The 13,060-nt window shown below is 28.2% G+C and overlaps 2 protein-coding genes across 2 annotated transcripts in view; both read left to right on the forward strand.

The window, feature by feature from the left end:
- The window catches only part of Dph1 (diphthamide biosynthesis 1), a 4,752-nt gene extending 3,372 nt beyond the window's left edge, over nt 1-1,380 (forward strand). Inside the window, exon 4 of the mRNA XM_014428913.2 lies at nt 916-1,380. Within this exon, the coding sequence (XP_014284399.1) occupies nt 916-1,006 (91 nt within the window). The 3' untranslated portion in view covers nt 1,007-1,380. The remainder of the gene's footprint in view (nt 1-915) is intronic.
- Nucleotides 1,381-7,164: 5,784 nt separating this feature from the next.
- The window catches only part of LOC106685918 (F-box/LRR-repeat protein 16), a 356,715-nt gene continuing 350,819 nt past the window's right edge, over nt 7,165-13,060 (forward strand). Inside the window, exon 1 of the mRNA XM_067046395.1 lies at nt 7,165-7,274. Within this exon, the coding sequence (XP_066902496.1) occupies nt 7,246-7,274 (29 nt within the window). The 5' untranslated portion in view covers nt 7,165-7,245. The remainder of the gene's footprint in view (nt 7,275-13,060) is intronic.

Below are 13,060 nucleotides of genomic sequence, written 5' to 3' on the forward strand. Positions count from 1 at the left end.
CTTAATTTCTTGTAGATTTGACAGCAAAAAATCAACAAATAAAAAATAATCATATAATATTAAATTAAAATGTAAATTTTAATAATAAATTAAAAAAGAAGATAATTGACAATAAAGAGCAAATAATAATAAAATATTCAGTAGAAAAACCGATGTAATTAAAACTTTTAATCAACTAATTGCATAATTAGAAACAGTAAATAAAACTAGTTGTATACTATCAAGATTTTGTCTAACCATAGTGGCTAATAGTGAAATAGACTAAAACAAAGATTTTATTGTTATAATTTTCATTAGAACTTTCATTAGATATTAAGCTTGTGAATATGAATCAAAATTATATAGTTTTATGGATAATTTTGTTTACCCAGTTATCAATTTATTTTTTCTACATTACATTACAAATATTATCTTATAGTATTAATTTATTTAAGATATCATAGGCTGAAGGTTAAATTGATCAAGTGCTATTTAATCCGAGTATATTTCAAAATGTTTGTGTTATTTTTACAATGATAGACACTCTGAGTATTGTTTCTGATATGTTTGTAACAAATAAACACTTAAACAGTAACATATTTATTAGACATGACACAATGACCTGCACATAGAACAATCTAATGCAGAACAACAGTAAAGGGAGGTTGCAGCGTGCCCACCCAAGATACACTACCATCTGTGTTGCCAATATACACAACAATTTCTACTGATTTCTAGTGCTAAGGAAGGAAGCTACCGGGGATTTCATACAGAAAATGCAATTAGTTAATTAATGAGACAGAAATAATGTAAGATATCTCAGAATGGCTGTGTGAGCTAAATGTTAGAATTATTTATTGTTTTCAATTTATTATTTAAAAAAGGTTTTTTATGTTTTATTTTGTGAACATTCATTACTCATTTTTGTTTTAACAGGTACCCTATGGACTATTATGCTGTGGACAGTTTAGGACCTTGGACGCCTAACAGTAAAGAGTGTTGTGGAACTGGTTGTGCCAAATCTTAGCCTCAAAATTGAAATTTAACATCATCACCAATTGTTTGTACATAACATTGTTTATAAAGTACAGAATTTTCTGTGATTAAGTTATTTATCTGTATTTATTTTGTTATACATTTCACGTTGAAATATCGTGTTCCTTAATTTAAAATATTTTCTGCGTTTTCAGTGTTATGTTGATTAAAGTTCGAGAAAAAATTGTATTAAATATATTTTGTGACCTCACGTGTCTTATTAATTATTTAGAATTATAACTTAAGATTTTATTCATTAATTTTTATGATTCCTCTCTAATTTTATTATCTTGTTCTGTGTATGTCCCTGCTGCTCCTGTTAGTAAAGATGTATTTTCAACTCGTCTTAAAAGTTGGTTTCTCATGTTTCTGTTTTTTATTTATTCCTGTAACTCTTACAGACAATAAGCTAAATTCAAAGGATCATTATGTAGTTATCAATAAAGTCAGAAAAATCAGTCATTATTCAATGATAGAAATGAATCTTGACATCTTTTCTCTTGGGCTTAATAGGACTTCGATGGAAGTCAAGATCCAAGAAAAAAGAAATGTTTATTTAGGCGTCTTATTTCAATTTATTAATTTATTTCAAAAATTTTAGTAAAACCAGATGATGATTAAATTCAAATAAATGATATTCTATAAAAAAGAAAAAAAAAATTAAAGGTATGATTTTTCATTAATAATTTACATGACAAATATATAAATTTGTAATTAAATATTATAGCAAATATACATTATAATAATTATTCTAAAATTGGTTTATAAGGAAAAATATGGTGCTGGACACCGATAGCTACTCTTCTAATCTAAGTTAATCAAAAAATAATTATGAGATTGCCTAAGGCAAATAATCTAAAAAAAAGAAGTTTTGTTTCACTTTTCAGGTTTTTGTTATATGTGAATTATAATATAATTAATTTGAGTTGTCAATATGAAATAATAAGTCAGGTTTAGTTGAATCAATGATTTGATCTATTTAATAAGTCAGTACTCATTTTTTCGATAGTACTGAGTTTAACATCAATCATATATAAAAACAATATGATTTGATTTTGTTTTTACTAAAACAAACGAACTGAATAGTGTATATTGTTAAGCAGAAAAACAGTTTAAAAGCCTAGTTTTAAAACATAAAGCAGTTCAAGGAAAATATGCAAATAACTGTTTTTTTCTCTCTCCAAAATCTATTAAATATAAAATACATTGATAATAAGTGTTATGATTAAAGGTGCTATGCAACCAATTTATTTTTCATTTAAAAATTAGGTTTTATTTGTTTATCTCCACCATTTTATACTAACAATTCAAGATACTATTGCATACATTATGTCTTTAACAAACGATGTCTTTCACTTTTTCAAAACATACACTGTAAGATAATTTTATTAAAATATTCATATCTGCTATATTGCAGAATATTACATTATAACAATGAAATTATTATCCGACATATACTTCTTCAAAGCTTTCAGGTACAGAATAAGCAGGTCCATTAGGAGATCAAAAAAACTTTGATTCCCATCCGATCGGTTCATTTGGCTCAGAACCTAGAAAATAATAGATCAAAATGTATTAAAACAAACATGAGCAAAAGAAGCATGTTCCTAAGGTTGTATTTTCCCCCTCATTTTTATTTGAAAAATACCTGAAAAGTGATTTGATTGTTTCATTAATGCTCAAAATCTCCCCCCCCCAAAAAAAAAAATTTCAGAGAGGAGGGAGAGAAAGTTAAAACCCTCAAAAGGCACCTCTCTTATACAAACCTAATTCATATAATAATTGTGAACTAAATATAAGAAGATGGTCAGGGTTGCGGTCAAAAAGAACAAATAGTTTATAACTATTTAATGTCCGACATTTCGCCCCACTTTGCAGGGCTCTTCAAAGCGATAGGTTAAACAGACATAGACAACAAAATCATTATTTGTTCTTTTTGACCGTAATCCTGACCATCTTCTTATATTTAAGTTTTACGGTCAATTAATATATAATAATTGTCAACCCTTTTAATTTCAATTTACGAGCAATAGTAAGATTACACGTAATATATTAATGATGAAAGGAATATGGTCTGGGTGCGGTAAAAAAAAAAACTCAAATAGTAGAAATATACTATTTTAATGAGCCAACGTTTCGCCCCACGTTGCAGGGCTTCTTCAGGGCTAAAAAAGATACAAACACATAGTACAGCCTATGTGTTTTAGCCCTGAAGAAGCCCTGCAACGTGGGGCAAAACGTTGGCTCATTAAAATAGTATATTTCTACTATTTGAGTTTTTTTTTTACCGCACCCGGACCATATTCCTTTCATCTTTACACACGGTCAATCAATAATCTTCCAGTAATATATTAATAGTAATCATAATGTGTTTTTTGTTGACTGTGGGGAAAAGATGAAATAAAGTTTATTATTCTGGGACTAGGTCCCGTTAGAACAATTAAAAAGGTAATTTCATTGGCCATAAAACAGTGTGGCCACGCTTAATTATAACTTATATACAGAGAAGAAAAAATAGATTTATTAAAAAACTAACTGACTAAATAAAAAACAAAACAAAAAGGTAATTACAAAATATTTGTACAATTATAATAATGGATTAGATTGGTGAAGCAAAAGGTAGTTAGATAGAAGGGATTTAAACGAGGGAAGGGTTGGTACATGATGTATGTTAGAGGAAATGGAGTTCCAGAGATATGTAGCTCGGGTAATAAAAGATAGTCGGGGGATATGGTAAGTAGATTTATAGTATACAAAAATAACTGAAACTTATTTATTTGTGCTCATGGTTTGGCCAAAATTTCAGATCTTCATCCGAGAGCTATGTAAGTAATGAAAAAATTATTAAAATGTTATAATAATTTCAAAATTATATGATGTTTTTTCATTATTTACTTAGAGCATTGTTTTATTTTTGTTTTTTCACCTTGTGATGGTTGTTGTATCTTTTTGTATTCAGCTCTGATGAAGATCTAAACTTTAGGCCAAAACAACTCACATATAAAATATGTTTCGCTTGTTTACGTTTATTATTGATATATGGTCCATATCTCTAACCTGGATTCACACAAGTGGCACTGGTCTTGAGGAGCATCCCACACATGTTGAGAATTGGAAAATTCATACAAAGTGTGTAAGATAAATTAATTTTAGCCTATTACTAAAGCAATTGAATTAGAAATATATTGAATGAAATTTAATTCAAATCTAAAGTAGTATACTACAGCCAGAGTTGGTCAAAAACTAACTATAATTGAAACTAATAGCTAAAATTGTCATAGATAATTTATTTATTTATCAATGGACCGTTCATGACTAAGGGTCGTATCCATGGCAATTTTAGGTATTATTTTCAGTTATAGCTAATTTTTGCCAATCTCTGACAACAGTTCATGACTCAAGACACAATTGCTTGGGGTGCCAAATGTCTAAGACCTTTATAATAATAAATAATGTAACGCAATAATAATAGAAAAATATAATGATATTAATATAATATTGCAATGCTATAAGTTTTTCTGATATACTATGGGTTATAAAATCTATTTATTCAGAGTCCGAATTGATCATGAATTCCTACATTTATATTAAAATCAACATCTATTTAATTATTGTTATCATGCTTTATCATATATCTGTCATTGTCTGGACTAATTTTGCTTTGAATTTTTCCTTGAAGCTAGGTTCCAGACAACACATCAGAAGAAGTATAGTCAAAAGGATACTTTGAATTGAGGCACATTTGACAAAAATAAGTTCTGATTTATTTTTAGATTAGTTGTTTCCTAATAACATAGACTGAGGTTATGTTTCTCTATCATGATTCCTCTATAGACTGTCCCAAAGCCAGCAAGTTACAAAGTAACCACAGCCTATGGTATAACCTATGGAATGCATCAAATACAAGATAATTTTTTTTTCAGGTGTGGTACTATTTATGCTAAGTAGCGTTAGTTAGACAAAAATCTCCAATTTTAATAACTGACAACATATTATAAATTATTGGAGTAAACTTAATGCTTTTAAAAGCTTGGTGAAGTCTTTTGATAGGTTTTCCTTTTATGGTCTAAGTTCATATATGAAATGATAAATGATAAATAACAGTAAAAAACAAAAAAGAATATTTTTATATTACTTTATTTTAATCTTTAACCAAAGGGAATGAATTTTATTATTGTTTTTAAATGAAGTTTCAGGATGCTACCTTGTTTACAGTACTACAACTGCATTTTTTGATCAAAATAAAAATATTGGCTATTGTTTTCATATGATTTTAATTCCCAAAGTAGTTTCTTAATGTACCTATGGGGTTAAAAATTAAAATTCAGGTTATTGTCTATTGTTCTGGTGAAAAAAAAGGTAAGCTTAAAATATTCGCCTGTATAAATACTAAACCCACAAAATGGTGTTCTAGGGGTTACAAAAGGCTATAAAATCACTCTTACCCTCTTCTGAAGACTTATACTCTGTAAAAGTTTATTATTTTACAGGAAAATACAGAAAACTAGAATATCAAGCATTTAATATAACTGCTAACAAGAGAATTAATCTCAATATACTAAAATAAAGAAAAAGTGTAATTACTTGATGAAGAATTGCCTTCCTGAAACGCAAAATTAACTATTCTCCTGATAGTGTAGGAAAACATATTGAAGTAGACAACTGTAGTAAAAGGTAGATGTGCACTGAGCATATTTACCTGTAACCCTTCTATCCTCTTCCCACCCCTCCTCCTGGATCTGAACTATATTGCAACCTGTCAGTAAACAGTACTCATGTTTGACAAGGGTTGACAGGAATAGTTACACTATTATTCTGGTTGACTACAAAATAGTAGGGGTGTAGGGTAAAGTTTTCTGTAGTATATTCATGGTAACCATTTTTTATTATAACAAAACATTAATTGTACTAAAAATGAAAGTCTATTTTTAGTCTATATCCTCATCTATTTTTTAAAATTTTAGTTCATATTGAAATGTTTTTCCATTGGCGGATTCAGAGGAATTAAGGAAGGTTAAAACTTAAAATATTTTGGTTCAAATTCCGCTTGACCCATAACAGTTTTTTCGAGACAGACTTCGTTGACCATAGTTTGGATTCTATGTGAAACAGTATGATTACTGTCTTAATTGGCCTTAAGGCTCATTTACACATGACAGATATCTATTGTGCTAGTAATATCACATAGAGTAAGTATGTGGCGAATGATAAATTTGATAATTTAGTACGACAAATAACAACCTTCACCATAAACAAATAACTAACATGAAATATATAAGTTGATAAGTTAATTCAAGGTTAGTGTTATTGAGTTTTTATGATGGACGACAATTCACCTTCAAGACGTCTACATGTCAGTTACTTGTCCAACATTCCCACATATATTCAAATAAAGCAAATTCGGCCCTTTTACCGTTATGGTGAAGCATGTGCTTAGCTGTAAAGTATTAAGAAGTTAAATAAAATATATAGTCTTATAATGAGTTCATTTTATATTTTGGATTTTTGCCTCCTTTTAAAGTGAATTTCTTGATCCGCCCACGGTTCCACTTAATACTTCTACACGCGATTTTGTCTTTAGTTATCAGAATACTTAAATCAACAAATGCTTTTATGATCAAGGAATAGTAAATATTACTGATCAAATTTTTACCCGCTATACCTAGCCCAGGATTCATTGTTATAACAAACCTTATAGTACCTACCAAGGATACTTCGTATTAAAGAAGTTCTTAAAAATATATATAAATCAACAAATATTTTTATCAGGTTTAATTTACTAGATATATATTTGTATCTAGCACTCTGTAAAACCAAATATATATTAGTGATGAATAGTAATTACAATATAAGGCGTCAGATGTAAAAGTAAAAATTAATGAATAATTTAGAGCATAAGAAAGTTGAAAATCTATAGAACTTGTACGGAATTAATCAGGAATAGTATTAATATGAATATTTTGTATTTCTTAGACTTACGGAGGCTGTTGGAAGAGTTTGTGGAGGGGAATCAGGTAACAGTATTTTCTCTAACTCAATTATCTAGTCGTCATTGCTGGTTATTTGAGCACTTTTTTTCTCTCTCAGTCTAAAACGATTCGGATTTGTGTTTATCTACTTGTTTTTATTATATATCTTTAAAAAGTGTCGTTTTATGTTTTATCAAAAACCATTCAGTCACACCGGTTAATTTATAAATTTTCTGTGTTACAAGAAAATGATGTGTAATGAATGAGAAAGAAGAAACTTGAAATTAAGCCGTAAGTTTGTAGTTAAATTATTTTTGTTTCCAATTCTTTAAAATATACCTACCTATTTAAATATTTATAAAATTTGTTCCTAAGGAATTAATAATTTCATTAAACAATTTTTTTTTGGTTGATAGTAAATGAAACTTTAATTTTTAAATAACTTACAAAAACAACTTTAATTCGGACGTGGGGATTACGAATTAAAATTCTATTTAAGTCAAAATAAAACTGAGAGAATTTTCTTTTTAAAAATATTATAATTTTTATCTGCTTAAATAATATATTTTTAAATATTTTAATGATTTAATCATAGTATTAAAATGTGTTCTTTTAAATGTATATTTTATTTTAATGTATGTTTTTATATATTCTATATATATAGACTCATATTCTATGTATTAAAAAATAGTGTATAATAAAATTAATTTCTAAATAATAAAAACTATTTTGAAATTAATTTTATTATTATATATCTGAAGATATTTCGGTTGGATTAATAATGAAATATTATTTAAATAATGAATATTTCTTGCTGTGAGGCTAAGCTCGATTTGGCGGAGGTTCCTAACCAATCAGAATTGAGAATTCTATATATCGAACTATTTGGTCTTCACTGGGAGTTATAGCAAATGTTCTCTCACTAGTGCCTCATTTTTCTTTAAGTTTAGTTTAAATTAATAAAGTTTAACTGATTATACTTCATAAAGTTAAAGTTTAAGGAATTAGTTTTGTTTTCTAAAATTAGTAGATCGTTTTTAAAGCTCTCCGCTGAAGACTGTTAAACGCATTTACTAAAATATTGTATATTAAATAATGTGGATTGAAAATTTCAAAACTGAAGAAACACTCGTTTGAGAAAAGCGGCCATTTTAGCTGGTGAATGAAAAACAAGTAAGCTAATTACCACTTATGAATTTTTATTTTGCGTCTGCTTGGTAATCACATTAATAACAATGTTTTGATGTACTGTTATGTAATTATAAACGTTTTATATTTCATTATGAACTGGTTTTATCATAATAACATTCCCCTGCTCATCAACTTATTTTGTACTGAATGAATAATGAAATTAAAAACCCGATCATTATTCTTTTATAATTCCATTCGCTGGTAATTAGATACCTGAAACAATCATTGATCTATTGATTCGGCCTTTTACCAAATCGATTAACTTCACATATTAGAAGGTGAAAAAAAGTGATGAAATAATGCAATAATTGTTATTTTAAACTTCTAGTACAAGATCGCAAGAGGAGAAATAAGGCAGTTATTCCACCTCTATTTTAGGTTACTTTAATGTAAACTTTATATGGTTTATAGTCAAAATTTATGAGTCTGTCAAGTTTAGGTAGGGGGAATAAAAAATGGTGGCTGTTTCAAAACGTAAAAAAACGTAGAAAGGTAATTATTCTCCTAAAATGTATGACCAGTAGCAAATTTTACTCATTAAATGACATTAATATTGTTATATATTAGCATTAATGACAAATAGGAGAAAATTATATGTAATATATAGGTTTTTGTTAACAGCAGCCTGAAGATGGGGGAAATCTCCCGAAACGTTGCTGATGATATGAAATAAACTATTGTTTTTTAATAAGGAAGAATTTATGTCATTCACTAAATCCTTTTAATTCCATTAGACTCTTCCAGCAAAAGGATTATTAAATGTAAAAAAAAAAAATATTTCATTCAGAGCTCTATATCTGTAAAATTCCTAACAATAATAGAAAACCATTAAACAATAGAGAACATCATTTCGAGTAAAGGAAATTTGCTAAAATATAATATATATATATAATGAAATAAATATAATATATAATGAAATTTCATTTCCTAAAAAATGCACTTAAAAATCAATAGTTGGTGAATTTATTTTGAGAATCTATGTATTTCAAAAACTATTCAAAATACAGTTTTCTTAAGCACTCAAATTAAAGCCAGTGTAATTTACTATGCAGTAGTTCACAATTTTTACATTTGCCAAACTAAATTCACCAAATGTTGATTTATAATTGTTCCGACAAAACTTTCGATTTATGAAAAAATATATCTCAGAAACCATAAGACGTACAGGATCTCTTCCAGCACTCAAATTGAAGCTTGTTAAATGTACTATAATGTAGTTTATTACGTTTATCTTCGTAGACGTAGTAGTTGTTATGTTATTTTCAAAATGTTTATATGAACAGCTAGAATTTAACATTTTGTGAATTTACTTTTGAAAATGTTATAAAAACTACTACTCCTTCGAACACAGACGCCATTTACTTTATAGTACACTTAACTAGCTTTAATTTGAGTGCTGACAGACATCTTTACGTCAAATAGTTTTTGAGATATAGCTTTCAAACTAAATTTACTAACGACTGATTTTTCAGTACATTTTTTTATGAAATGTTGCAATTTAAAAAAGTTTATCTCGGAAACTATTGAACGTAAATAGCTCTATCAGGGCTCATGTTTTAGAAAATTTACTTTACATACAATAATCTTCTCTTAGGTTTTCTAGTGTTGCTAATAGTTAATAGAGTTCCCAATGAAAAAATTAATTTTTTTAACGTTTTAAAACAGCCGCCATTTTTTATTCCCCCTATGTTTATTTGGCAGACTCATCAATTTCGACTAATAATTATACCTAGTTTCCATTAAAGTAATCTAAAATTGGGGTGAAATAACTGACTTTTTTTCTTCCCGGCTCTTGTACTATTGATGGCAAGTTAGCATTGACCAATTTATTATTGTTATTCTTCTGTTTTTGAAATAAATTGCTGTACTTTGTGTTAGAATATATATAAGATTAGATTGGCATCTAAAACAAAACTCACTTCAGTGTGAGTCAGGGCCTCCTGTTTTTTATTTTTATAGTTTATTGATGTTAATTCTTATTATTAGATAAATTTATGGAATATAAATATTTAGTAATCGATCAGGTGTTATATGAGCTTATCTAATATATGAGATGTTTACGTTCAATAGTTACCGAGATGCAGTTTTAAAAAAATCAACTTCTTTTTTTAAATAATGAAAAATCAACATTTTATAAATTTATTTTGTTAAATTTAATGAAAAGTACCACTCATACGACAGAAGAATATCAGGTCTTAATTGAGGAAGTAGTAGCAGCAGTACCCATGATATTCAACAAAGTAAATTCACAAAATATTGATTTTTTGTTATTAGGAAATATTTGTTACTACTTGAAAAACTCTGTCTCGAGAATTATTGACCGTAAAGACCTGTATTAGAGTTTTTATTTTAGAAAATTGACTTTGCTTTAAACAATATGCTGAAATATTTGGTGTTGTAGGTAGTTTTAAGGATATGGAGCTCATGAATGAAAAATCATTGAAAAATATTGGCTTTTCTCCAATAAAATAAATTACAGGTGGCTTGTATCTTAAATACTTCAATATTTACTTTGTAATCGATTTACTGTATCCCTCATATAGTCTAGGTTGAAGCCGGACCTTTTCTATCAGAAAATAACGCGCAATTTTGTTCTCATCTGAATGAACTCCAAAATAGATTTTTTTTTCTTTTATTGGAAGAAAATAGTAGACTTTATGAAGTAGATTGTAGGAAGATAGTCCAAGTAGCTGTCAATAAAGGTATCAATATATTAAAACAAAACTATTTATTGTTAACTAACGTTTCGCCACCACACCATCGTAACACTTAAAAATATTGTTTTTTATCACATTTTTACCTTTCTTATCATTACTCTTCTCCAATGTACGATCTATACACCAACATAATGTCCAGGTCTAAAAGATGGTCGACTACTCATTATTACTATTACTTTTCAGAGTTTTACTACTTACTATTTTTATCCCTATTGTTTTAATTTTCTCTTAGTTTATTAAACCACTATTCCCCCCATTTTTCAGGATTTTAATTTTAATTCAATAACTTTATTTTTATTTTTTAATCATTGTATTTATATTAACTTTTATTTGCCTCTCTATCTATACTGTACGTAATATCTTATACACCCACTTCTACATTTATCTCATATATTTGCTATTGTAATATTAGACCAGAGATTTGACGAATCTGCCATTTTACCTATCTATGTATTATAAAAATCATACCCTTTTTTGAGGGTAAGCGAAGAAGTGGGGAAATTTTATACCTGGGAACGTATGCCCAACTTGGCAGTTGACATATTTGTTTCAGTCTGGTACTCCCATCTATGTTTATTTGTTATTTTTATTAATTTTTTTAATGTTTACTGTTACTTGCTACTATATCCCACCTTTACTATATTTATTTCACTTTCTGTTTTCCTTTTTACACATACCTGTTTACCATTTTGATAATTTACCATAACGAGTATTTTTATACAATTTACTACACTAGTTCTGTATTTAGATATCTATCACACTTGAATGTATCTGTTAGTAACTAGTTTCTAGTCCTCCTATATGTATTTTTCCTTAAATTATTATTGTTATTTCTTTTATATATTTTATTAAAAAAAAAAATATATATGTATATTTATTTTAATGTTTTGTCAATTCTTACAATGTTTGTATCTCTTATTTTTCATTTAGCCCTGCAAAGTGGGACGAAACGTTGGTTAACAATAAATGGTTTTCTTTTACTATTTCCATACTTTTCTTGACCACCACCCAGTCTATCTTCCTACGATTGTTTTATTACCTCTAATTCAGCCACCATGTTTTATTCCGTTTTAACGTAGCTGACTGGGTCATCAATTTTGATTCGTATATAGTTTTCTTTAAATTAATTAAAACTCTGGGATGAATAACTTCTTTTTCCCTCTTGGGCTCTTGGACTAAAACTATTTATTTCGTTTTCAGTTAGACACAGAGTCGAAGTTAGCCCCGGACTGCACCCACCCAGAGTCGCGAGCTATAGGTCGGGACCCTTACTGGAGACGTGGGGGATATATCCCACACTGATAGGGAAACATTCCCCCCTCGTAGGGAATCCGCCCCCGACCCGGAGAAGATCAATACCGTAGCACGGTGTAGCCACACTTGAGCCCTCCCTTTGTAGTGGGCCGCTGGCATTACTTACTCAGCCATACAATAAGTTCCTATTCCGCCTCGCACAACCAATACTATATCATCCACCTTGTTTTCTTTCCCTTTTAGGTTCACCTCTCTTACATTTTCTCGAGAAAATTATGATTTCCTCTTATTTCCTTCAGTAGGTAATTTTATCTTGCTTTCTTAAATAATTTTTATCGAATAGGCATTACAGATTTAAGTTAATACATGATTCGATGTACGATAAATGGACTGGCATTTGATTTCTTTGAAGAAATAATACCATATATCTTGGATATCTCTGTAATTTTTCTATTTCTTTTAATTCGATATCATCATTTATTTATATTAATTTTCGGAATCCCTGTATTGATTCAGATGTCAACTAAGCTTAGACTATTCAACATTATTATACATATCGTACATATGTCTACTTACACACTCAGGTACAAAAATAGCAGAATAACTTAGTCGTTGCCATGAGATAACATAATTATTTTTTTTTTATTTAGTATTTCTGAGGTACAGAGGTGTATCCAATATTTCGACAATCATTTCCGTGTTTTTATTTTTTTGTATATAGGTAATGTAAAGGTTTGAAAGCATAAAATTAAAAAATAAGAATGTTCCACTTTTTGTATTATTGGAATATATCATTATTGAAAATTAACACTATTTAAACAAATCAGAAAACTAAATCAATATGACATATTGTTTCCTTCTCAACAAAATTTATATAATTCGACAAAAAATTAATTTTCATTTTTCACTATTTTT

The sequence above is a fragment of the Halyomorpha halys genome, unplaced genomic scaffold, assembly GCF_000696795.3.
Source record: "Halyomorpha halys isolate HHAL.00 unplaced genomic scaffold, Hhal_1.1 Scaffold755.1, whole genome shotgun sequence".
Classification (NCBI taxonomy): Eukaryota; Metazoa; Arthropoda; class Insecta; order Hemiptera; family Pentatomidae; genus Halyomorpha; species Halyomorpha halys.